Below are 25629 nucleotides of genomic sequence, written 5' to 3'. Positions count from 1 at the left end.
AGAAAGATGCGCGCAAGAGGGAAGGCTGAAAAATTCTCAGCACTAAATTCATCTTCCTTGTGTACATATATGTACATATTTTCTCGTGACGCCAAGAAATACACTTTTACTCGCAAAACTACCGCATTCAGTCGTGATGTTTCTCAGTAAACTCATTAGCTTCATTGTTGAATTTCATCAGAAGCAACTCAAGACATCATCATCTTCCCAGCTTCACCACCATTTCTCGTATGGCATAAGAGGGAATCCACCACGTGAATATGCGACTGTGATTGCTGTGCGTTAGAAAATTAACTTGATGCCGGCAGCTCAAGTCGTGAACACCCATCATTTCCTATCCATTCCAATTCTCTGCCATAACCAAATGCGTTTCCATGTTATGCACACAGCAATCGTACATAAAATGTGATTGCTGGCTTCTGTTTGATCGCCACACCGAAAAGAAGAAACCAACTGAAATCATCTGCTTCTCTCTCTCTTTCTCACTCACTCTTTCTCTCAGACTCCAAAGTCAATTTCTTCATCACAATGTTGGACAAGACAGAATGAACGGGATTAAAACACTGAACAAATATTCACAAGTTAGAATACAGTTGTAAAGTAGCAGTGTTTGAAGGCGAAATAAAAAGACGAAAAATCTCTTCTCAACAGAGATATAAAATACAAACCAAATGCCAATCTTTCTTCTTTTTCCCTCCCCCCAATTCCCATTGGATACAAATTTACAGGCATCAGTTAGAATGCGTGCCAGTGCCGCAAAAGAAGGCAAAGAGAAGTAATAGTAGAAAGAGGACGAAGAAATTAAAACGAGAGTGAAGAGAAAAATGTTCAATTTACACAACAAGCCAGCATTTAAACAGAGATTGAAGCACGATTTATAGACTTGAGAACATCACTGAAGAAGTCTTCATATTCATCACGCCTTTTGAGAGTCAAATTCCCTCCTTTTTCCGCGTGAAGTTGGAGAAAGAAGTGTCCAAAATAGATTTTTCATGCGGATCAAAATCAATGGTAAGAGGGAAATTTACACTTGATTCCCTTGGATTACGTGTTTTACACCATTATCGCTTATCACATGAGCGATAAGAGTTTTTGCGCGCACGATATTCTAGGAATTAAATTGAAATTCTGTCATTTTATCATGCAATTGTGGGCTTCGAACATAAATCTGTCATTAAGATATGGAGAAAAATGCATGATAAACATTCCTCGCGATTTATGATGAATTGTATTCATCAACATTCAGAAAACAATCTGAATAATAACATAGAAAAGGAAACTAATACGAATGAGTGAGGCACATTAAGACCATTTAACTCATACTTGCCTTAAGATTTTCCAAAAGAATCTAATAAAACTGTCTTGTTAGACAGAAAATTCCTTCAAAATTTAATTTTTTTTAATTCATTTTAAAACAGAAATAGACGTGAATAAAGACATTTTAGCCTGTCTTGCCATTAAAACCATTATTCGTACCTACATTTGAATTATTTGAGTAAATTATTATATTCTCAAATTATCGGCTGATTGTGATTTTTGTGCAACAATTTTTCGATTAGTCCTTAAATGTACAGAGAGTGGCCTTATGAATACCCTCTTTCGATTAAACAAGACGTATCTCTCTTGCGTCACTCATTCCCATAAAAAAAACCCTTGTCTCTGCAGCAACTCCACAGCCGGCAATTGAGATTAATTGCATCCCTGTAAATGGGCAAAATGATGGTGAAAGAGAGACTTTTGGCCGGGAAATGGCAAAACAATCCCGCCTGACTTTTCGGCTGTCGGCCCGTAATTCCCACGCGACCAGATAATTGCACATTAATTGTCTGCGCCCCATTCCAGCTTCCCAGTAGACAATGAGATTTGTGGTCGGGTCCAGAGAATTCGGTAAACATTTGGACAATTTCGATGGCGGTCTCGAAGGTTCCCTCTTTCGCGCCGCACGTTGAGGTCAGGCGAGACAGGTGTTCGAACTTGAGAAGAAACCTCTCGCCTTCCGGAATGCGTGACAAAGAGCAGAGAGGCGCCCGTGAGTCACTGATTGTGCCATGTTGGGGCACGTCTTCAGGCGTGAATGAATACTATAAATAGGCGTCTGGATGGGTGTGATCGGGCGGGAGTGAGCGAACAAACACACCCGCTCGCGATCCGTCAGCGGAGAGCCTCTTCGTCGCACTTTCTTACCTGATAGTAAGAATCCGACGCCATCTTGCAGTCCTTGAGTCGCAGTGAAAAATCAGCGCTTCGATGTTGAATTGTTGCCTGTTGCTTCACCGATATTACAGCGTCTCACAACATCAAACAAAGACCATCTATTTTGGGGCAAAACTCCGCGTGCCGAACGGACGGAAAATGCGCACACACAGGAAATCGAGGTGTTCCTCTGGAAGACACTCGCGAATGCAAGATCGCACGCAATCTCTCGTCAACTGCAGCACCACCGGTCGGAAATTGATGCTCACTGTCCAGGCGCACAATCACATTGCTCGACACACGTGAAAAACCAAAGGACGAAAGGAAAATAAGAAAAGAAAATGCGGGAGGAAAATCCACCGTCAACAAACTCGAGGGATTAGTGCGGATTAATTCCGCGCGTGTCGCTCAATCGTCTGTCATCACGCGATGCTACCGCCACCATGTGTAAGGAGCACCACTGGCAACACTTCGAATTCAAGATTTATCAGAATTTTATTTCATCAATTTCTCTATAAAAAATTAACTTGTCAGTGATTCCGCCACCTGTTCAGGGGATCTGCTGAAGAGTGACTCTGGACTGTCATACCCATTCTCGGGATCGTGAACTTTCTCATACAACTGTCGGTAAATGGCGATGATCACGTTGAATGACCTCTTTCGGACGGTTGTTCGGTGAATAGGGCTCTGCAGCAGGTTGATTTGCTGCAGGAGCAGGATATCCGGTCTCTCCAGGAATGTGTCGAGTTTCGCATTGAACATTTTCAAGCTGCCAACCTCAAATTTACTAGCGTGGCTCTGCAGAAGTGTATAAATGGGCCCCAAATTGAGATTTGCCACCAAAGAAGAAGCCTGTTCCGACGTGAGGGTGTCAATCTGGGCATCTGATTGTGCCTGGAGACGCTCAATTCGCTCCTCCATGTACTCGTACATTGCCAGAGTGCTCTGCATTTGATAGAGACAGTTCAGAAGGTAAACTGCCATATCTATCGTCGGCAGATGAGACGCAGACTCTGTGATTGTCCTCAACAGAGGATCAATTACGCACGAAACGATCTTCTTTATGTCTGATTGCCTGCCCTCTACCATGCTGGCCACCGAGAGGATCTCCTTCATGATGCCCAGGAGAATGGAGACGCTCTTGGGCGGCGCCAAATCGCTCTGTGGCGGTTCGATGGTAGTTCCCATGGGCCCGACCAAGAGGTTTTTCACCTGTTGCATCAGACTGCCTAGATAGGCCTGCTCGCTATTCTGCTGCATACTGGCCAGACACGCTTCCAGATTTCCGCCGTTTACCACATTATTGATCACACCTTGATAGAAGCGGATGAGATTTGCCACAGCGTACAAGACAATCGTCTGCCTCTCACCGCTGAGAATCATCTGCACGCGTACTTCCAGCGGATGGCACACGCCATCGGCAATGTTGGCCAGAGCCACTTGAATCTGATCCGTGACGTCCGTCTGGTCGCAGAGTTTCACGAGATTCAGCAGATTCTCGCGCTCCGAAGGTATCGCCTGATGCAACCAGGCAAACATGTCGCCAACGTACCGCTTGGGATCCTGAGCGTGCATCTCTATCGGGCGCGGATTGCCTCCTGGGCCGCCCACGGTCAGCGCGTCGATAAAGTTTCTCACCAGAATCGCTCTCCTTGCTGTAGCGTACTCGTCAATGACATATTTGAAGAGCACCGGACGGTCTTGCAGCCGATTCATAGCCTGCATCACGAGTGGACCAATTTCATTGGCGTCAATATTCCTGCAGTGGTTCTGCGTCCAGCGATAGAGACGCTCCAGAGCGGATTCCTTCAGCAGATTCATCTCATCCATGATATCTAGAGCTGCAGTGTGATGACCACACTGCATCAACACTCTGCAATCGCCGTGAATAGCGTGCAAACGGTCCAGCACGGTGAAGAACTCTCCAGTGACCGGAGCATCTCTAGGACCGCCACAGAGAATCTGCTGCTCCGCCGAAGACAACTGGAAGCGCGTGAGGAAGGCTCCTGCCACCTTCTGTCTGAATTGTAGCTTATTGCTCTCCTCCTGAAGACTGTTCGTCTGCTGAATAAGATCCTGTGTCTGGCTCTGGGTGGCTTTCAACCGAGCTCTCATACTGTTCACAGAGTCACTCATCTGTCCAATCCCTTCGCAAATCTCATCAAGGGATTGCTTTACAGCCTTGAAAGACACTAGAAAGTCTTCATTGATCTTCAGACTGCGCTTCTCAATCTCAGTGTGGAGTTGTCGCCGCGTCTGGACGGTGTTATCTGTGAAGAAGTTGTCCAGGTCACCCAAAGATTCCAATACTTCCTAGAAAATACAGTAAAAGTGTGAAATATTGAAATTCCATATATATCGCCACTTTACCTTGTCAGTGTCGATTCTCATCTCAAGGATCGCGTTTAATTTATTGCTGATATTATCCATTTTTCCTGGAAAATCACACCCAATCCACAGTTTTCTAGGAGCCACGGAAGCAATTTGGAGGTTATGTTCGCCGGAAACCCGTCAATTCGAAGCATCTCAAATTCACCCTGTAAATTTTGACAGTCTCATCACGAAGAATTTTCTGCATCCGCAATGAGGGCAAATTTTGCATTTCTCGTGATTTTTCACACCCTTCTGGGCTACTGCAACTTCGGCCAAGCAGCTGAGGTATCCCTAGAAGAGGTCGAGGATCAGGGTAGGTATACAATTGAGGGACGAGTGTATCCGCCTGAGTTGTTTCCGGACACGGAGAGTCAATGGCAGAAGGACACAGTTATCAGCATAAACGGAGGCGAGTCCCTGGGATTCCTGCGTGAGGATGGGTCCTTCATAATCAGCGGAGTCCCCTCCGGAAGCTACGTGCTTGAGATTGTCAATGCCGATTACATTTACGAGTCGGTGAGTACCTTTGTGTGATCGTCTCTATTCTGACGCAATTCAAGGCTGTGTTCTTGTTGCCAGGTACGCGTGGAAATTAATCCCAAAGGCAAATTCCGGGCCCGGAAGGTGAATTTCGTGCAGCCCGCGCAGGTCATTCAAGTGCCCTATCCGCTGAAACTGAAGGCGCTCACGCGGTTCAAGTATTTCCAAATGCGCGAGCAGTGGAAGATCACTGACTTCCTTTTCAATCCCATGGTTCTCATGATGATCCTCCCTCTGCTGCTCATGTTGGTTCTGCCCAAGATGATGTCTGACCCGGAGGCGAAGAAGGAAATGGAAAATCTGAATTTGTCAAAGGTAAAAGCTAGGAAGAGAAGGCTCGTGCGCTCAATTTGCTGATTTCTCTTCAACTTTCAGATGACTAATGAGATGCCGGAAATGAGCGAATTTATCACATCCTTCTTCACTGGTGGTCAGCAGAAGCAGGATAAGCAGAAAGCAGCCACAAAATCACAGGCGAAGCGAAGAAATAATAATTAAATTTTCCATGTTATGCGTCTATTTTTGTCCCACGATAAGAGCGAGGAAGATGTCGGACGTCTTTTTTGAAGGGTGTAGGAAAATTTTGAGAATGTCGCGAAGCGCTACAATTGCACGGCGCCGCCTTTCAAATGTCTAATCGCGTCTTTCTCTGAAAGTTTTTGATGGGGTGACGTTTTGGCGTGTGTGAAAATTCTCGTCGGCCGATATAAACACAGTCAGGGTGAAATTGCAAGTGTAAAATGGCCGATCTGGCGCTGGGACACGACGAGGAGGCAGACATCAATGAGGAACTGCAGCTGCAGCAGCTGGACGACACCTTCGACACCCGCAGCGAGGCGTCCTCCAGCGACTCCAACAATCGGCCCAGCTGTATCAGTTCCATTAGTACAGAGTCGAGCGTGAGCCCCAACGCGCGGAACCGCACACAGAGCGCCCGGAAGGGTGCGCCCAAGAAGGCCACAGACGACGATGAGCAACGGAGTCGAAAGGCTCCGACGAAGGTGCTGGCGATGAAGCGGAACAGCGTGAAGAGCCAGCCGAAGTCCTATGACTACATGACAAAGCTAAACTACCTGTTCCGGGAGTCGCGATACTTCGTCATCAAGTCCAACAATGCCGAGAACGTGACGCTGTCCAAGGCGCGCAGTGTGTGGGCGACGCTGCCGCAGAACGAGGCGAACCTCAACCAGGCTTTCCGGGAGTGTCGAAATGTGCTGCTTATCTTCTCGGTGAAGGAGAGCGGGCGCTTCGCTGGCTTCGCCCGCATGAACACCGAGGCACGCCACGACGGACCCACGGTTAGTTGGGTGCTGCCGCACGGGCTGTCGGCGAAGGCGCTGGGAGGAGTGTTCAAGATCGACTGGATTTGCCGAAAGGAGCTCTCCTTCACCTGCACTGGTCACCTGTTTAATCCGTGGAACGATGGGAAGCCTGTGAAGATTGGCCGCGATGGTCAGGAGATTGAGCCGAAGGTGGGAGCCGAGCTGTGTCGCCTCTTCCCGGAAGATGACTCCATCGAGCTCACGTCTATCCTGCGCAAATCTAAGGAGACATCGATGATTTTGCGCGAGAAGGGTATCCGCCCCAAGGTGGCCTACCGGGGGCCCCCTCCTCGAGGCTTGCCGGCACCGCGCGGCCGCCAGCCGCCCGTTGTGCGTGGTATAGCGCGCAAGAAGTTGTATCTGACGAGCCGCAGCAAATTGGCCAGATCTGGATCTCCGTACAGTCGCGTGGACAGACTGCTGCCGCCGCCGCTGTGGGAGCGCTATCCCACCAGCACGGCGGCCGCGGAGGCGTACGTGGAGAAGTACATGCGCCAAATGCAGCACCAGCTCCCGCCGATGCCTTACGCCCCGCCGCCGGGATTCACCACGATCCTTCCGACGCCCTACGACGCGCTCCCGCCCCCGCCGCCGCCGCCGCGATACTACGACGGCCTGCCGGTGCCCGAGTACCCACGACATTCCTACGACAGTGGCCGCTACGAGCGGGAGGACTTCATGCGCGCCGGCCTGGAGCGCCACCCGGACTATCGGCACAGGGCGCGCGAGCGGGAGCGCGATCGGGGCGAGTACCGGGACAGGAGCAGCCACCACCGGAACTACAGAGTGCGCCGATGATCGACCCAGAAGCAGTGGCAATTTTGAGGCGACTGGAGGACGGCGCTTCGTCAGGGCGGCGCAGGGGTGAAAATCTCAAGCAGAATGTGAGAAGAAATGAGTGGTGTTTAGATGCCAAGTCAAGCAATGTTTCGCTCCTCCTAATATCAATGTCTAATGAGTATTTCTATCGATTTGAATGATGATATAAAGCTTTGATTTCTTAAATTCATGCAAAATAATTGTCAATTGTTTTCTTAGCGCTTTCTTGAGAAATGCGCATTTCTCAAGATTGTCCTACTTGCAGGTGGATTTGTCTGTCAAGTGTCCCAAGTGCCATTGACTCTCGCCCAACTCTCGCCTTGTCGGTCAGAGCCAGGGTCAGATGATCTGGGACCATTCAAATTTTCGAACAGGCATTCTACTAATTGATACTCATCCGAAACATTCGAAAAGGTCTTAAATTTGAGAAAGAGAAAAGCCGATTATCCCAGGATTATCCGGAGAGTTTTTGGCTAAATTTGCCCCCTGTCGCGATGTTTTTCTTCGTCAAGTTTTTCCCCTCCGCGAACGCGTTTTTGCAGTGTGCCGATCCGCCGGTCGGCTGCACTCGGCTGTCGATCGTCGTGTTCTGTTGATGGGGCAGTACAAGTTGAGATGTGACGGAGTGCGGTTTTATGGACGGGTATTGTGCTGGAAAAACAAGAGATTCGTGTGAAAATTGTGGAAAAGTGAAGCTGAAGTGTGCCCAGTAGTGTGCAAAGGTGAACAATTTGGGTGTTTGTGCAGAGGGAGTGTGCGAAAAGCCGCAATTTCCAGCCGCTGTATCGATTTTTCCATCCACTTTGCCACTTTTCAGTCTACGGCGTATACAGGGTGGTACTCAGGAGGCCACCCGGGAGGTTTTTCCCCATTTTCTCCACGGATGCCCAGCATCTGCCGCGGAACAGCGCTGGAATCAAGTGCCAAAGGTACACAGAAGGGCGTCCCGAAGGGGATCTCCCGGAAAATGAGAAGATTTCGCGAGGTATTTAGTGGAATCTGGCCACTTCCTGGAGTCCTCAATTTAGATCCATTTCGGCCAATGTTGCCCTAAAAACATGCATTTTCCCACTGAATTTCCCTCCTCAGCGCAATTTGATGATCTATTCGGGTAGAAATTCTATAAATTCGCTATTTGGTGGAAACTTTGCAGCGCAATCAGTGGAAAAAGACACACAAGAACATTGTGGCTATGGTGAAAACAAGAGTTGCTCGCGCGGTGAAAAACAAAACCATAGACGGCTTTTCCGCTGCGAAGATGCGAGGAAATTTTGTAGTATTTGGGCGGCACCTCGTGCGAAAATCCCAAGTGCGCACAATCACGTCTGATTCCAGTGTGTCTCTTCCTGGAAGGAGAGTCCGCAAAAGGGCGAGAAGAGTGCCTTCCCGAAAGGAAGAGCCCATCCCTTAACGCTTCGTGCCTCACCCGGAAGTGCCAGGACGGCTATTGATCTGTGACTGAAGGTGAGATGAGGCGAGAAGATGGAATTTTTGGCCGGAGACAGCAGAAAAAACACTCCAACGACTTTCTCGCGTTTCACTGGCGAGTGCAGGCAATTTCTTTTCTGCAGCCCACCTGAGGAGGGCCTCTCCTGTCCATTTGCCAGACCGCAATATTATCAAATTTATTAAGTGCTGCGGAGTGAGAAAAAAACAAGCTTTTGTGTGAATTTAGTGACAAAAAGTGACGATTAATGATAATTTCCACTTTTTTCTCCCACTTCGCGGGCTTGATTTGTATTTTACACGAAGAAAAACTTGATTTGCTGCAGTGCTTTTCACTGAGTGTCGAATATCGAATGAATGCGAAATAATTATCAGTGTTTTCGCTTATATTTTTATCAAAAAGAGTCAAAAGCACATTCATTTTGAATCTGAATTGTCCTTTTCCTGTTCTTTTGTTACTAAAAAGCTTTTTCTGTCCACCAACTTTAAAAGTCAAAAGTCAAGCCGGAAAATCAATTTCTCCCATTTTTCACTGGAAAGTTAAATTTTTCCAGACATTGGCCCAAACTTGCTGAATTGTTTTATGCATATTATTAAGAAATGTCAAGAATATGTATAAAATTAGTTAAATTTTGAGGAAGCAAGTTTCCTTGCAGTGTGTTTTCGTTCTGTTTTTCAAAATTCAACGAAAATCCTTATCAGATTCCCCGCCGCTCCCCTAAAGAGCCAAAAATAGTGTTTCTGAACAGTTTTTTGGACACAGTAAAAACATTTTTGCAAATAGAATCTCTTGGACTTAAGAGTTTGACGGTCAAGAGAAAGATAATTGTTTTTTGTGTTCCCTTTTTTAAGTGTAGAATTTATTATTTATTCATCGAGCTTCGCTATTCCATGTTGAGAGGAGTGCGCGAATACAGGTTTCTGTGTCTCTCTTTTGAAAAAAGGGGGGAGAGAGAGAAAAAAATCGCTCCTCTGCTTTGTCAAGTCTATCTTGTGAAAATTAATATGCAATACTTCTGGCATCGGAAGTTGCGGTGCTGCAAATTGAAAAAAAAACGCTTGCAGAGTGTCTTTTTATATTGTAAACAAGGGTATCAGTTACTTTATCTTATCTATTCCACCTTCAATTGAGATATGCTTTACAATGTGTGTGAGATTCTCCGTGGATTTCTTGTGCCTTCACTTTCCTCAAAAACTCGATTAATGCTTGATAGCAATTTCATTTCATTCACTCTCTAACCGTTATCTCGCGCTCAGGTATGAGATTGTTGGTTGCTGAAGGCGCACGTCTTGGTCAATGTGGAAATTTGTGAGAACAAGTGTGTAAATGTAAAGTGTTTGGGATTTGACGGGGAGAGAGAAAGAGAGATGGTCTTGCGCGAGAGTCATAAAAGGAAATTCCGGCTTCTTTGCCACGCTGTTCTAATCATCAGTCAATAACCTAAATGCTCCCCGACACACACAACTAGAGATTATTGAGAAAGAGAGTCAACAATTGTGTATATCTCCCGAGTTGATGATGAAGAATGTCCCACCGTCTCTCAATGTTGTGTATTTGAAAGCGAACATTTATGAGAGATTTTACTTGAAAACAAGCGATAAAGTGAAGTGCGAGAGAGAGAATGGTTCTTGAAAGGGAACTTTATGACTCTCTTCTCACTTTCTACTTTTCTTCCCTCGACGTAATGTAAAGAAAAAAAACTGACTTCTCACAATTGTATTTTCCACCTTTCTTGCAGCAAAAGTGACGAAAAGACTTCTGAAGAAATGCCACACAATTCCAGACGGAGGAGCAATTGAGTGTCCTTGAGTAGAGATGGAATATTAGGGAATTTTCTGGTAGAAGAAGAATCACAGATCAAAACAGTTTTCCATATGGATATTACTGTGACGAGTGGATAAACACAGGTGAGCATTTGACGGCTTTATTGGGTGGTTTTGGCGTGAAAGAGTGCAGAAATGCCTGAAAAGTCATTTGAGTCCATTTCTTAAGAAAAACACCATTCATGTTTGTTCAACATGAGATGCATTAGAGGATCCCACTTTAATTTTCTCATATCATTTTGTAATTCAATGAGAAGTATACTTCATTATGTGGCTTTTTTCTGCTTCCCATTTCTTCGCCCCTCGCACAATGGCGTGATTGAAGCAAGTGGTGGTAATTGCTGCTTTATTTCTATTCTATTTTTTCCCACTCGTTCGGATAAGAGTTGATTCTTGAGCTGGTAAGAGATTTCTCTCGCTTCACTGAGTGTGGCGAAAAAGGTAGAAGAGTATTATTTGTACATTGTAGTGAGAGACTTTTACTTTCTTAATCCTCTTAGGATCGCAGTTTCGGAAGTTTTCTCCTCTGGGACTTTATATCAGTGAAAGTCCTTCAAATTTCACAGTTTATATTTAAAGTCATGCTCAGTGATGAGTTGAAATTCCTAATGATACGACGCATTAAGCCAATGGCGAGTGAGAAAGAAAGAAGGCATGTGAGATTTTCAACAGGTAATTAATGGGATTTCATGGCATTTGCATGAGATATAAAATTATTAATGTACTTTTGCTATTAAGTGAATTGAAATAGACAGAGAAAATATAATTGATGAAATTATACAACTCTTATTGCATGTAATACAAATGTTTTGTGCAATCAACGGTTTCAGTGTCAGGTGGATAGAGTTCCGATACGACAAATCCATCACGGTCCACGCAAAAGATTTCCCCATTGAGATCTTGGAGGTTGTTGTAATTACCATTGCCAGCGCAAGACAGCGTGAGGCTGAGGCCATTGTTGGTGAAGATTCTCTGATCTCGAGCGCAATCTGTAATTGAGACGGAAAGTGTGAGTTTGTGATGTGATTTGGGAAGGAAGTGTTGAATTGACTTACTGCAATCCATGGCATTGACTTGATTTGTGGGGGTGGCGAAGGAACCAAGACGGGAACCGTCACGCCATGTGCAGAAGGCCCTGTAATTGAACGGTTTAATGGCTGTTGAGAGACTCAACAAAAAAAGAGTGAATTCAAGAGACTCACTGTCCCTCGGCAATGCCGAAAGTGCCATAAGTGCCGTCATAGTGGCACTGGATGTTGGAGAAGGAGACTTGAGTGGTGCCACGCTTGCGGAAAGCATTCCTGATGATGCTCTGGGCGTGAGCGGCGCTGTCGCACTGTCTCAGGTACTGTGTGCCGTAGAAAGTGGCATTGTAGCAGGGCAGGAGGGTCCATAGGGAGTCGGGGACGGCGATGGTGTCTTCAGTGATGAATCCTGTCGCCGGATCGGCGCACCAGCAAGTGCCTTTGTCACACTGGAGCTCCTCATAATTGCCATTTTGCTGACAGTGAAGTGTGACGTCGTGACGGCCGCCCTTTTCGATGCTGTGCCTCTTTTGGCTGCATGCACACGTCATCTCTTCAGCGCTTCTCCACCACTCCCACCCGAAAATCCTCTCGCCATCCTCACTAGAGCAGAAGCATCGTCCTGTGCTTCTGTCGCCTTTGCACTGCTTGGCAGCGAAGGTGCCATCGGGATTGCAGGTGGGCAATTGGCCAAATTGTGTCTGATTCAGATGTTCCGTGAAGAAGCAGGAAGTTTTATTCAGCTCACACACGAATTCGGTGCACTGGAGACCACGATCGCAATTGACAGGCGTTGGTTGATGATTCACGTTGCAGGATTCACCCAAACCCGCGGCATTTCCACCGGACGCAAGGAGAACGAGTGAAATACTTGCCCACAGAAGTGTCATGCTTTATGACGACTGAATGAGCACAATTTCCACCAAGAGCCAGGAAATAATATTTCTCTATCAATAGATAATTACACGGCAATGGTTTGAAGTAATTTCTTGTGAATTTGATATCATGGTATCTTATCATTTTTTCGCTGAACTCGCACTGTATTCATATGAATACTTTCAGTATCAGAAAAGAGTAGAGAGAATGGCTTAATTGATGGCGAATGATGATATTCTGCATAAGAATTTGAGAGCAAGCAGCAATAGACAATTGCCTTGGCCATGAATGTCTTGATAATTTCATTATCATTCCCAAGAGTGACTTCGTCACAGAGCTAACTTGGGTGCTTCGCCAGATAAAGTCTCCATGACGTTCACCTGTGCGGGGATTGTGAATTGAGTGATTTATGGGTGAGATAGAGATTTGCAGTTTACACGCGAAATTTCCCACTTCTCGTGAAGGAGTTTCATTTTGTTTTTATCATTCTGTTATCACAAGACTTGAGCGGTGAATTTATCAGAAAATGTAGAGAGTTGTTTCATAGTTGTGGGAACATTTGCCGAAAAAAGATGGTGTGTCTGGAAGATTCCCAGAATATATTTAATGTAGACTGACTAATTTTATCTCTTCTTCTTCTTTCAGAAAAGCATCATTGAGCGAAGAGAGTGCGCTTTGGCGGCGGGAGAGGCGGATTCGTTGTGTGTTCGGTGGTGGTGAAATGGAGAAAGGGATAAATCCGGCGTCGGGACCAAAAGTCTCGCAGATTGCCAATATATTTCAGCGTAAGCCAATTGAAGTGTCAGCACAGATGGAAGATCCCAAAGAGACACAGACTTCGGTGTCAGTGGTGAGGACTGAATCGCATGCGGCGCGTTTCAACAATGCTCGGGCGCTCTTTGAGAAATTGGGCGTGGAGAATCGCGTTCCGCGGCCGGCGTTTTCAGTGAAAATGAGTAACTCGGGCAGTCGAGAGGAGAATCTCAATGAGATGAGCCCCGAGAGGACACGTGGATTCCCCACGGCGGCCACATGTGGCAGTGGCACAATAACCAATGGTGTGTCGAAGATTGACACGACGAAGATTCACAATGTGAGTCGATTGAAGAGTGCGGAGAAGCCGGAGAAGCCTGAGAAGCCGGAGAGGAAGTTCAATTCGCGCGAATTGATTGAGAAGCAGAAGAATTGGACATCGCATTTCTCAAAGACGCGAACAACACGCTACAATAGTGATCCGAATCGATGTGATATCATCCGGACGGTGCCTGGCACAGGACTAATCTCGGCGGAGGTGCTCAAGGAGTCGCCCAAGGCGAATCCCAGCCCCTATCCGGACATCAAGCCACGCTTCACGCGTCCCACTTCTGTCAGCAGTCCAACGCGCTGTCCGTCGATTGGACAGATGTACAAGAGTCCGCCGTCATCGCCGGGCGCTGGGCAGATGGCAAGTTCTAGTCCTGCCAGATCAAAGATCAAGGATGACATTCCGGAGAAGCGACGCAAGAAGTCAACGGATCTGCTGATTGAGCCGCCGCCAGAGCCGGACCAAGCCATGAGCATGAGCAATGAGTCTGACGTGGTGTCACCAGCCTGTGGGCTCAGCTCTACCTCCAGTCCGCTGGCCAGTGCATCGTCCGGGCCCACCAGCCCCATTCACACGGAGGACGAGAAGCAGGAGAATGAGTCGAATGAGAAGTTAGACAAATTGGATGCAGGTGAGAGACACAGGCTTGTGCCCAAAAAGTGTGCAATATTCCCCTTGAATTTCTCAGAACATCTCAATTTCTCCCCCTTCTCGAGATGCTCTCTCTCTCCAGAGATTTAAATAGTGAGGGAGGCGAAATGGCCTTTTTTAATGTTCACAGCTATTGTGGATATAAATAAGTTTCTCATTGCGTGTGTGCATATGTGTCTGGAAGGGGGCGCGAAGTGTGTTCCATTCTTCGATGACTTGATGTTATTTCCGGTGTGAGGAAATATTTCTATCAGAGAAATGCCTCGAATCTCGCAAGAGGAATGATAGAAATTTATTTGCACATGAAAAAAAGTTGAGAGAATTGAAGTTCATATTTCGATGCGGCATAAAATTCTTATGCTTGCTGAAGTGCTTCCACATGAAAAGAAGAAGAAAAAAATAAGTGTCTCAATTGAGAGAGTGTTGGAGAAGCAAAACAAAGATCTCCCCAATAAATTCTAGCGCGCAACTCAGAAGATCGCTTCTTGGCAAAGCCGACGAAGATGCTGATCATGTATTTTAGTCTCCGTCTGTTGCTCCATTGAGGATAATCGTGCGAAGATTGCGTTTCGTCTGCAAATATTTCCTTGTTGTCCTCAAAGACAAGAGTGTTTTTCGGATGATTTGTGTGACCACGGAAAGTGTGTGTGTTTTTATGATATTGCACTGAGATTGAAGTTGTGATTCAGTTGCTTATGAGCGGGAAATATGTGGGAAAATGTATTAAAGAGTCATTCAACTGTGGATTTTTTATACACCCATCACACAACATCACTAAACTCCCACATTTTCGCTTTCTTTGCCGCGCGTCTCTTGAGATTTGGCAGATTTTTTGTAGAGTCTGCTAATTGTACGATGTTTGGCTAATAGATAATGTGTCCTCTTGCGTTTCGAAGACTTTGCTTTTAAACAATCACACAGAGATGATTGAGTGAGAGAAAGAGGGCGATCAAGAGGCGCTCTTGTGAATAAATTGAAATCAATTGATAATGCGCGTGGAGTGATTTGGTGTGTGCAAGGAAAGGAAATGAGGGGGAAAATAGAGAAAAGTTCGATGCTAAATTGGTCTCTGTTCTGCCTTGGACAAGATCCTCCGTGCGAAATGAGACAAACGCCACGGTCTTTCAGACATTTGTGATGTAACGCAAATTAAAGTGTATATTAAGAGTGAATGCTATGTAGAAAATTATATTTAGAATTTCGTGGTGACTTTCCTCAATAATATTATTCATACATTGCTTGTGTACAAGGGTAAATGATGACAGAGGCGAGTGCATGGCATGTTTCTCAGACACAACATAGAAGTGAAGACTTGTGGGATTATTTTATTCATGGACAAGAGTAATGTTGTGAAGTGTTGTACAGTGTATTGGATGCAAAATGTGCTTCAATATTCGTCGATTTTGCATCAATTGCCGAGGTTTGTTAATTCTTTTTCACTCTTCAACTTGCCAAGGAGTATCGGTTTCACTGTGAATGGCCAGAGAGATGAAAGATGATGCCGTGTCATTGATTTGGCGAGTGTCAAAGTTTGTGGAACACTTGATATTTGGTGTATCTTTTTGGGATTCCAGCCGATAGAGCTGCACAAGGCTTTCAAAGGGTTCCATGAGTTTAGCTTCGGTGAATGAGAAATTTGCATCGTCAAATTTTGTGTAAATATCCATCTTTGAAATGTTATGTTCTCCGGCAATGAGGATGGTAATTAATGTTGCGAGAAATTTGTTTCTCTTCCTGGCCACTTCAATGATGGGCTTTTGCTGAGAGTCCAGTACTTTCATAATTTTCTCCAGCAGCTTTTTGTCCTCTTCCGCGTTTAGATTGAGTGTTGGATTAGCCAAGAGGGATTTGAGGAGGGAATATTGTTTCTGTAGTATTGAATTTACGGATGAGAAATTCATTTTGTTCAACAGAAAATATTTGAAAGACGACTAGATTAATTAATTTTCTTGGTTGTCTCTTTGTAGGAAAATCCCTTCGCGATGATCATGCAGAGGATTCAGCGCAGAAGCAATTGAAGGGTGTCACAAGTATTTGTCTCAATATTCCCGGTGTGCGTTCTTCGAGTATTTCCACGGTTTCCGGATCGACTGACGAGGGTGGCTTCAATGAGCCCTCGCCGGAAATCAAGGCGCCTCTGAAGCCACCATATGATTTCGATTTGCCAGTCGACTTGCCACCGGAACCGCCAGCATCACTGCGAGATTCCTCGTCCCTCGACTCGAGCTCGCCGCACGAACTGCACTACGTAGATGTGGGCTATCGCCTCAATCCGGATGGCAGCGAGGGCGATGATTACAAGGAGAATGACTACTACAGTGGCCAAATGTCACAGGGACGCGGCATTCCTCCACCACTGCCCTTTCCGCCGCCCATGGAGATTGAAGGCAGCAAAGTGGTGTACGCCACCATCAAGCCCGAGTTGCCTCCGCCGAATGAACTATTCGCCGACAGCAAGTCCAATTCGCTGGAGGAGGATGTGCAATCGCCGGTGAGCGGAAGCACGGACTATCACACGCCACAGAGTATTCTCGATCCCACGCGACCAACGCTGATTGGCGGCGCGGCACCCGAGGCGAATGGGGTGATTGAGGATCCAGAGGTGTTCTTGAGTCAGAAACCACTGCCGCCGCCACCGTCCCCGCCCATGTCCGACGGCCCACCGTTGGATGTGCAGGACGTGAAGTTTGCCGATGCCAGCGACAGTGACCATGAAAATATCCCAGATGCAATGACGGCCGACGAGGCGGAAAGACTCTTGAGTTCCAGGTGAGTTGTTGCCACCCTTTTTTGTGTCTCTTTCCCCTCACACTCTGATGGTGTTTAATTCATTGAGCAACTATCATGTGACGGCATTTGCGAATGTCCTGCGCGGACATGGGATGTGAATGGGAAATACATATGTATCTTTGCCCCAGATTTGTTGAGTTGAAAGTGGACCACAAAATCCCATGCACTGTGTGGAATTTTCCATGAAAATAAATTCATGGTGATTCAGTGACGTGATATTAGGAGTCCTATTTAATTGTAGGATTTGCAAGCCACGCCCCTGTAAAAGCCCCGCCCATAATCATGATCTATTGATTTATTATTCACACAGCGCTTACGATAGTTGCTGATTGAATTGGGAGATTTCGTACCTCTATTCTCCCTCACATTCTCATGTGCATGTTATGTGGTGAAAATGTGGGTGAAAATTCACGTTATGGGAAACTCCAAGGATTTTTCAGGGAGGTTTCGCGCGCGCGACAGAGAAAGGCTATTCGAGGTTGAAGGCTCGTGGAGGACGCGCGCGATGAAGGACGTTTTTTGGGGGTGGTATGAGAGAGAGAGAGTGGTGGGGGGGAGTAACACATAAGAATTCCCACCCAATTTTTATTTTAGCATTTTATTTGCGCTATGTTTTATCGATCCCAAGTGGCGATGCTTACGCTGGGCGCGAGTGGGGGTGGACTTGGGACAAAACATGGCAAATAGCATTTTTTCACGAGATTTCTCTCTGTCTCGCTACCTTTGCTTGTTTACAACAGTCTGTTCTGTTGCCTGTTTCCGTCCAATTGCTGTGATTTTCCTCTTTAGTGTCGTTTAATCTGTATTCCTCATTGTATGTTCTCCACAATGTTGTAGTGTTTCTGTTGTGAGAGGGAATTTTGAGCTAAATATTCTGGCAATATAGGTAAAATTGGGAAATTATTTGACATTATTTACACATCTTATACATGTTTCTATACTCAATTATGATTTGATGATTTCTTAATTTATTCTTTAAACACAAATATTTTCATGTTTTTGCTTCGCTTCGCCGAAAAATCTTCATCATATTGTCATCCAACATATTGTCATCATCTGCATTTTATTTGCTTGTAAATATCTCTGGATAATTTGCCACAATCCTGATTGACACACAAAAAAAACATAATCAGGATTTTGGAGAGTAAAATTCGGTAAGTTTATTCTTCATTTCTTTACTTTTGTGTTTGATACTCACTCTGGGTTATTATTACACAGTGAATGTTGTTCCCTTGAGGAGTGTGTGTGTTTGGTGCGGATTGTTAGTTTTGAGGGCTAAATGGCGAGGGATATTGTATTAGAATGAAAGTGTGTCCCTGAAAAGTTGTGTTGCGATTAACAATTCTGACTCACTTTCCTCTCTTTCTCTCTTCGCGCCATCGCTGCACTTTCTATTCATAGAGAACAATCAATACTGTCAGATGAGCAGGCGAAAGAGGTGGAAGCGCTCCTCTCAGTCAAATCCCAGCCACCGCAGGAGGTGGAAGCGCTGAAGACGGTGCCAGAGGTTCCTGTGAATGGCCTCAATGGGAATCACGCGGAGGGCGATCCGCTGAATGAGTCACTCGTCTCAGTGGAATCCATGCAGAGTGCCACTGAAACGGCCACCAATAAGGTGACATCTAGTCATTTGGATGATGAGTCCGCGGCTGGATCGGTCATATCGCTGGCCGAGGGCGAGGCGGACGTGTCGGCGGATGAGAGTCACGACTCGTACGTGCCAGAATATCCGCCTGTGAAGGCGAAGGAAGTGTATGTGGAGGCTGGAGTGCATTACTTTGAGGATGGGAACTTCTGGATGGAGGTTCCGGGCCTGCTGGAGTCTGACGATGAGGATGACGAGCTTGAGTATCCGGCCTACACGAAGCGCAATTCCAAAGTGAAATTCAGCACGGGACCGATTCAGGTAATTAAGAATTCACCTTTTTCTCGGCCATTTCATTTATTTGCTGTAATGAAAATTTCTTTTTGTTGGCCCAATAACTCTAATGGATTAGGTCTTTATTCTAAAAAATAAGCCAAAATGGTAAAATTAATATCCTTTTTACTGATTAGGATAAGAACCTTGGCATTGTCATCAGCTTCTTCTATGGGGAAGAATTCCTGTCAGGAACTTTGAAACTAGACTTAATCAGTGAAATTTTTAAACTTATTTTATTGGTCAAAGAAGTTACACTAATTCTTTTGCTCAAAATACACTTTTTTGTTGTTCGTTCGCAGGTTTTCTCCACCTATTCGGTCAATGACTACGATCGCCGCAATGAGGACGTGGATCCGGTGGCGGCGTCGGCGGAGTATGAGCTGGAGAAGCGCGTGGAGAAGATGGACGTATTCCCGGTGGAACTGATGAAGGGTCCCGAGGGTTTGGGCCTCAGTATTATTGGCATGGGCGTGGGCGCGGACGCCGGACTGGAGAAGTTGGGCATATTTGTGAAGACAATCACAGATAATGGTGCTGCGGCGCGTGATGGACGCATTCAGGTCAATGATCAAATTATCGAGGTGGACGGGAAGAGTTTGGTCGGTGTGACTCAGGCCTATGCGGCGTCGGTGTTGCGAAACACTTCCGGATTGGTAAAGTTCTCCATTGGGCGCGAGAGGGATCCGCAGAACTCCGAGGTGGCGCAGCTGATCCGGCAGAGTCTCCAGGCGGACAAGGAGAAGGAGGAGAGGCTAAAAGTGTAGGTGTTTTGCCAGTGCTTTATGAGATAGACAGTGAATTGACATTGTGAGCTTGATTTTGCAGGAAGCAGCAGCAAGATGATAAGTTTAGACGAGTGTCTGAACACTCTGATGACTCAACACTTCCGGCTTCGGCTAATTCGAGTGTGTGTGAAGGACCAATGAGTCCAACGGCTGCCATGGAGTCGCTCTTCGATGCAGAAGCAACGCATTCGCAGGAGGTGGAATCCCTAAAGAGGCTTCTTCAAGAGGTGAGTTTGATGAATGGTTTTGCATTAATTGAGAAAAACATTCTAAACTGATCTTATATTGCTATTTTGTCCTGGACAATGCAGCACAAAGCGGTAAAGCTCGTGTGTTTCTGTCTTGAATAACAATATCTATAGTTTGATTAACTTAATAGTTGTCTATATTTGAGTGTTTGATTAATTTGCCGTTGCTGCAAAATTGATTTATAGTACATTTTTGTTGTGTGCTATTTTTAGACACAATTATATGCGTGTTCTTTTATGTTTTCTGTTGATCCACTTTTTTCAGAGCCAATTGAAGTATTTCAGTATTGAAAGAGAACTTATGGTCACTAGAGAAAAGGTAAGTTTCACTGTTTGTGTGCCACTTTAACTGTGCTTTTTAAAAAAAAGAGGAAGAAAAAAAATATTTCTGGCCTTTACCGATTTACTTTGAGTGTCAAGGTTTGTAGTGAGAGTGCAAAAGAAGTCTTTTCGGCACATGGAAAATTGAGGGTGTTTTTCTGTGACTTGCATGAATTGCAAATGTGCTCCAGAAAGTTCAGTAATTCAGCAATTTTTCCCTTTGATTGTCATCTGCAGCTCATTAAGTTGGAATCTACGGGAAGTGAGACGGAATTGCTGAATGAAAGACTGAGACAGACGGAGCAGGAGTTGGTGAATGCCAAGAAGGAGTCGACAAACTATCAGAGCATGCTTCAACAGTCTCAGGCACAATACTCTGTCCTGGATAAAAAATACATGAAGGCTAAGAGAATTGTTCGGGAGTTCAAGCAGAGGGAGATTGAGTTGGTGGGTTTCTATTTTTGGTTGTATTTATCGTGCATAAAATGCGGTGATAATGATGATGCAATTCTGCAGATCCACCGAGAGGAGTTCTATCTGCAGTGCCTGCAGGAGAAGGACACGGAATACAATGCTCTGGTGAAGAAGCTGAAGGACCGTGTGATATCTTTAGAGCAGGAGCTGGAGACCACACAGAGGAAGGCGGGCTTCCCCGTCTTTTTGCCCTACGAAAGTGCAAGTCTTAAGGTAAAAGCTTCCGCCGGACTTCCATTTTAGTGGGCTTCTGTTTGACTAATTTCGCATTCTGCAGTTAACACCACAAATGTCTCGAAAGCAACCGCCAAAGCCGCTCTTTCCCAAATTGGACACAGAGCTGTCTGACACGGAGATCTCAGATGTGTCGATTGAGGGCGAGGGCGAGAAGACTGCCACGGTGGAGAGGAAGTTGCCGCTGAAGGATGAGTTGGACACGGCAATTCCGCAGCACGAACTGCTGGATAATTCGGCGAACAAGTGCAAGAGCGGATTAGGTGAGAGAACAGCCAACAAGAGCTATCTGCATGTGTTAAATTCTTCCTGTGAGTTTAATTTTTAACATTAATTTCTCTCTATATTCTCTATAATTTCCCCATCGTTGATTTGTGGCGAACAATATTTATACCTCTCCACGCTCACTGTTGTTTTTTGACTACAAATTCTTTCTCTCTGTGTGTCGTTGGGCATGAGAGACGTGATTTAGTTGGGGGATTGAAGCGATTTGAGGTGCAATTTGGCGTCGTGTTGATGAGCGGGTTGAGGGAGATGGGCAAGTCGCTGGAATTTGTGTGTGTGGTTCTCTTTGCAGCTTCGCGAGGGGGGCTTTCGAAGCGCCAATTGCCGTCAGGTAAGAAGAGCCTGAGCAGCAGCAGTTCCGATTGCGCTCTCGACGAGACGACGGACGAGGAGGAGCGCACACAGTCCACTTCGGTGTCCCAGTCGGATGCCTCGCCGCTGGTTGTGGAGGAGAATCCCGTTGTGAGTCACTATGCCGCGACGAATCTCATCTACCAGGAGATTCCTGCCGTTCCGCCACCACCGCCGCCGGTCTCTCTGTCGCCCTCGCCACCCACGACTTCGTCCACGCCGACGACCGTCTTGACGCCGAATCTGGCGCCCGTGGCGATCGCCGAGTTGCAATCGTCGCCCCTGTACGCCCAGGTGCAGAAGGACAGGAGTTCAACGGCGCACACCACGTCTGTTAGCACATTCAAGCCGAGCGGGAGTGTCTTTGAGTCTTCCGTGTCGCATGCCAGTGAGCTCAGCAGTTCGTACGACAGCATCCTGGGCGGATCAAGCGAGAAGCTGAGCGACAGTGGAAACGCATCGGACAGCTGGATGTATCCGGTGCGACGCAAGGGTCTCCGGCCGCCGTCCTCCTTCACTGAGCAGCTCAATCAAGTGCTAACAAAACGCGAAAGGTGCCTCTAAAATGTCCAATTGCGGAACTCATGGCAGCAATTATAATTTGCCATTTCGTTACATTTGTCCTATATTTGTCACTTGAAATTATATCAATTTATTTTATTCTCGAGTGAGAAAGCCGTGAAAAATTTGGCGAACATCATGAATATTGCCAAGTCTTGATAGTCGCCACTTTATTAAGTAGCATTGTGAAAACATTGTAAAAAAGACAGCTAATCTATTTTCAGCTAATTGCTCATTAGATGTCTGTTATCGTTGATGTGTCGCGCACAGGAATTGGGTGTATTTTGATGTAATTGAAAATTGCTGCCGCGAGTTTTCCAACGCAATTCCACCCAGTCCAAATTAATAACTTTACCACTCTGCCCATCATTATCAAAGTGTGTGCGGAGAATGTGCTTTGAGAGTGATATTGTGGCTGTTGTGACTCTATTTCTCCTCTTTTTTTCCGATGACTCTGATTTTTGGCCATTAAGAATCGCATTTATTAACACACGTTTTTTCTCTATCCTCGCCCGCCCAATTCCAAATCCACACTCTCTGTTCATCTCTCTCGCAGTAGACGAGGTGGAAGCGATAATTCGTCGAGAGAATCTTGTGATAATTATGCAGAAATAAGTCGACCACAAAATCCCACGGCGATTTTAACACAGAATTTGCTCGTTGAAATACGACAGGCGGTCAATGAGGCACAGCCAAGAGGTAAAGAGAAGCGTGTGTGTGTGTGTGGTTTGGAGAGAAAAAAAGAGAGACTTTTCCCTTTCCTCAAGAAGGAGTGGAAAAGATCGTGCAAAAGAAGCAAGACACAGTTTTTCCTTTTATTTGACATTACTTGCAAGCAGACCTGAAAATTGCAATGCAGAGGTTTTCTTTTTCGTTGGAATTTACACACACATTTTTTGTCGTATTGGTCGTGTTTTATTTTTCATTATGATGTTGTTTTTTTCATATTGTTTGAATTTACTACTGAATTTGTTTGGTGTCTTTTCTAGCCTCTTCCTGTGTTTTCTATATTTGTGTGTTGATTTTCTTGGTGGTTTTTCCTCTTCAAATTTTCACTCTGTCTGCGCAAAAAGCACTTGCACGAATTTCTATTGGTATATATTTTCCCTTGCAATCAGCTTCTTCACGATGTTGTTTTCTCACCCTCTTCGTGCTATTTATTTTTTTGGTTTGTTCTTTTCCCCTTTGCACCAGAAAGTTGTATAATATGTGTACTTTTTGAGAATTTGTAGTCAAATGGATTGCAATGGCACTTTAAGGTGCAATTGAGTGATTTTCCATCTTCTCTTTGGATTGTCTTGCAGTGAAAAACATCTTCCCGAAGACTCTCTCTCCGCCCGGAACTGTGCCGTGGCAGCAACAGCAGGGACCACCGTCACCGTCCAGCATCAGCTCGGGATCGACGTCTCCGGGCGCGCACTCGCCCAATCGGACGCTCGATCTCAGCGGCTCCAGTGGCAGTTTCTCCAGCCTGCAGAAGAGCAAGGCGTCGCACAACTGGCAAAATGGACCAGTTCACCAGTGGTCAAGGGAGCAAGTAAGATATTTTAACAGTCGTTCTTGAAATATTTTTATTTTTGAAAAGATAAGAGACTTTTTCTTGGAAATGTTTTGTCGCATTAACCTTCACGGTTGCGTGGATCTTTTCTTTGATAAATGCATGTTGTTAGCGCCGAAATAAATATGAATCACAGAAGAATTGGAAGTAAAATTGGAAATTCAAGGACTGATTCATTCGAAACACTGTACTTTGATTTTCTTGCTACATATGATTTTATATCTGATTCATTTGAAATTTACGGCGATAGGTACATAAAAGTTTCACTATTTTACTCATTTGCGCAATATTTGGTCATCAATAGTTTGTCGTGCAAGCATTTCACCTGGAATTTAGCTCTTTGTTCTCCTCAAACTCATAAAATCAGTGCTCTCTGGGCCGTATTCACTATTATTACTGTCTCACGACATAAGTGCAGCTCATTGCGTTGCTTATCTTCATTTAACCTCCGCTCTCTTGGCAGGTTTGCCAGTGGCTGATGGCTCTGGGACTGGAGCATCACACAGAGAAGTTCATTGAGTGTGGTGTTGAGGGCGGCGCTTTGCTGCAGTTGGATTCGCGTGACTTCAAGATTCTCGGCGTCGCCGGCGATGACAAGTCCAAGCTCAAGCGACACTTGAAGGTGCTGAAGAACATGATCGAGAAGGAGCGGAAGCAGCAGGAGAAGACGCGCAAGCAGCACGAGAAGCAGCTGCGCAAGGCGGAAAAGGAGGCGGCCGCGGCGGCCAACAAGAAGAAATAAGAACGCGAAAGACTCATTTCTAGTATTGTATATGTAATTTCTGACCCATTTGTTGATTTGTCTGTCTCTGCATTTGAGGACTTTTTACACAAACCATTTACAGAGTTGAGAGAAGAGTATTAGTAATTTTTAGGCAATAATTGTCTCTTGGCCGATATTTGTTGGCCGATTTTAATTAAATATAATTATTCAATGTAGTTTCACAAAATGTCACTGACCGGTAAAATGGCAGAATTTTAGGAGAGCATAAAACAATGGGTAATGAAAAATGTAAACGTTACAATTTATGAACAATGAACTGTGTCAAATTTTATGATAAACAAATTTATTCTAACTTTTACGAGAACAGAAGGAATAGAAGGGTGGATTATAACAAGAAAAAAATACTACAATTATAAATATTTAATCTATGTGAAAAAATACCGATGATAATCTTATTAGAGAAAAAAGAAAAAAAAACATAACTACAGAATTAAAAAAAAATGATCAATCGAGGAGATAAATTTTTATTTACAAAAATTTACATTCCCGTATTTATTTAATTTATACGTTAACAAATTAATTTATAGTTGGTAGTGTTAGTTTTCCAGTATAATAATGATAAATGCGCGGATAGCAGGCAATTGTGTAAATTTTGTGATTATTTAAATATCCTTTTTAGTAGGGCAAATTGAGTGAGATTTTCGAAACTCTAAATAGTTGTTTTCCCTCCTCTTCCTTTTACAAATTCACAATTAAATTATTACATAAAATGCATTTTAGCAAGGCTTAGAGAAGTATTTTAAATTTTAACCTATGAGATTATGTGTAATCCTATTGTCGAATGGCGAGAAGAGTTGAGAAAACATTTTTGAATGCAAACGATACGCAGTGAGAGTATGATTTTTTTACATTAAAAACAAATTGTAGTTGAGATTGATTAATATTATAAAATGACGAGAGACAGAGAGAGAGAGAGAGAGAGAGAGAGAGAGAGAAAATCAAGGAGACGAATAATAAGACATTTCAGAAAGTATAATCAATGAGAGATTCAATGAACTATTTATAATCTTGACTTTGGTTGGAAATGCCAGTGATTGCAGCAGAACGAAAGGAAGATGGACTGATAAGGGGTCACGAGGGGGATCAAGCAGAGACTGATCACACGCAAACAAAGCGGGGATCCCGGAAAAAATCAACACTTGTTTGTCTTATTCACTCTCATCG

General features: G+C 45.0%; 5 protein-coding genes across 14 annotated transcripts in view; 3 read left to right on the top strand and 2 right to left on the bottom strand.

Annotated features, from left to right (window-relative positions):
- Window positions 1-2632, bottom strand: part of LOC132259339 (serine/threonine-protein kinase N) — a 28635-nt gene extending 26003 nt beyond the window's left edge. The window contains exon 1 of the mRNA XM_059756924.1: window positions 2185-2632. Within this exon, the coding sequence (XP_059612907.1) occupies window positions 2185-2208 (24 nt within the window). The 5' untranslated portion in view covers window positions 2209-2632. The remainder of the gene's footprint in view (window positions 1-2184) is intronic.
- Window positions 2633-2685: 53 nt separating this feature from the next.
- LOC132259028 (conserved oligomeric Golgi complex subunit 6) lies at window positions 2686-4713 on the bottom strand. Its single transcript, XM_059756562.1, has 2 exons — window positions 4564-4713; window positions 2686-4506 (listed from the first exon to the last, which is right to left on the bottom strand). The coding sequence occupies exons 1-2, from the start codon at window positions 4621-4623 to the stop codon at window positions 2716-2718; spliced, it is 1851 nt and encodes a 616-aa protein (XP_059612545.1). The 5' UTR covers window positions 4624-4713; the 3' UTR covers window positions 2686-2715.
- A 1-nt stretch (window position 4714) lies between these two features.
- Window positions 4715-5617, top strand: LOC132259029 (ER membrane protein complex subunit 7 homolog). The gene is made up of 3 exons (XM_059756564.1): window positions 4715-5082; window positions 5146-5421; window positions 5482-5617. Exons 1-3 carry the CDS (start codon window positions 4777-4779, stop codon window positions 5602-5604), a joined length of 705 nt encoding a protein of 234 aa, XP_059612547.1. The 5' UTR covers window positions 4715-4776; the 3' UTR covers window positions 5605-5617.
- A 130-nt stretch (window positions 5618-5747) lies between these two features.
- LOC132259629 (YTH domain-containing protein 1) lies at window positions 5748-7436 on the top strand. Its single transcript, XM_059757338.1, has one exon. The coding sequence runs from the start codon at window positions 5847-5849 to the stop codon at window positions 7224-7226; it is 1380 nt and encodes a 459-aa protein (XP_059613321.1). The 5' UTR covers window positions 5748-5846; the 3' UTR covers window positions 7227-7436.
- A 419-nt stretch (window positions 7437-7855) lies between these two features.
- Window positions 7856-25394, top strand: LOC132260975 (neurabin-1). 10 transcript variants are annotated; one of them, XM_059759429.1, is made up of 16 exons: window positions 7856-8176; window positions 10433-10601; window positions 13064-14133; window positions 16121-16922; window positions 18077-18097; window positions 18345-18849; window positions 19164-19624; window positions 19690-19876; window positions 20163-20216; window positions 20456-20665; window positions 20735-20905; window positions 20970-21189; window positions 21504-22116; window positions 22683-22822; window positions 23428-23660; window positions 24145-25394. In XM_059759429.1, the coding sequence occupies exons 3-16, from the start codon at window positions 13140-13142 to the stop codon at window positions 24421-24423; spliced, it is 4890 nt and encodes a 1629-aa protein (XP_059615412.1). In that variant the 5' UTR covers window positions 7856-8176; window positions 10433-10601; window positions 13064-13139; the 3' UTR covers window positions 24424-25394. The 10 variants fall into 10 exon arrangements, with proteins under 10 accessions (XP_059615412.1, XP_059615406.1, XP_059615404.1 ...); XM_059759423.1 differs by having other exon boundaries at window positions 22680-22822; XM_059759421.1 differs by having other exon boundaries at window positions 20970-21237.
- The last annotated feature ends 235 nt before the right edge of the window (window positions 25395-25629 follow it).

Source organism: Phlebotomus argentipes, unplaced genomic scaffold, assembly GCF_947086385.1.
Source record: "Phlebotomus argentipes unplaced genomic scaffold, Phlebotomus argentipes genome assembly scaffold_18, whole genome shotgun sequence".
Classification (NCBI taxonomy): Eukaryota; Metazoa; Arthropoda; class Insecta; order Diptera; family Psychodidae; genus Phlebotomus; species Phlebotomus argentipes.
This window is presented reverse-complemented; position numbering and strand designations above follow the sequence as displayed.

Bases quoted from the DNA above. Each gene is read 5' to 3' on its own strand.
- LOC132259629 (XM_059757338.1), top strand. From the start codon at position 5,847: ATGGCCGATCTGGCGCTGGGACACGACGAGGAGGCAGACATCAATGAG.
- LOC132259028 (XM_059756562.1), bottom strand. From the start codon at position 4,623: ATGGATAATATCAGCAATAAATTAAACGCGATCCTTGAGATGAGAATC. The intron at 4,507-4,563 runs GTAAAGTGGCGA...TGTATTTTCTAG, and splicing joins TGAGAATCGACACTGACAAG to GAAGTATTGGAATCTTTGGG.
- LOC132260975 (XM_059759420.1), top strand. From the start codon at position 13,140: ATGGAGAAAGGGATAAATCCGGCGTCGGGACCAAAAGTCTCGCAGATT. The intron at 14,134-16,120 runs GTGAGAGACACA...GTCTCTTTGTAG, and splicing joins GTTAGACAAATTGGATGCAG to GAAAATCCCTTCGCGATGAT. The intron at 19,625-19,689 runs GTAGGTGTTTTG...TTGATTTTGCAG, and splicing joins AAGGAGGAGAGGCTAAAAGT to GAAGCAGCAGCAAGATGATA.
- LOC132259029 (XM_059756564.1), top strand. From the start codon at position 4,777: ATGAGGGCAAATTTTGCATTTCTCGTGATTTTTCACACCCTTCTGGGC. The intron at 5,083-5,145 runs GTGAGTACCTTT...TCTTGTTGCCAG, and splicing joins CCGATTACATTTACGAGTCG to GTACGCGTGGAAATTAATCC. The intron at 5,422-5,481 runs GTAAAAGCTAGG...TTCAACTTTCAG, and splicing joins AAAATCTGAATTTGTCAAAG to ATGACTAATGAGATGCCGGA.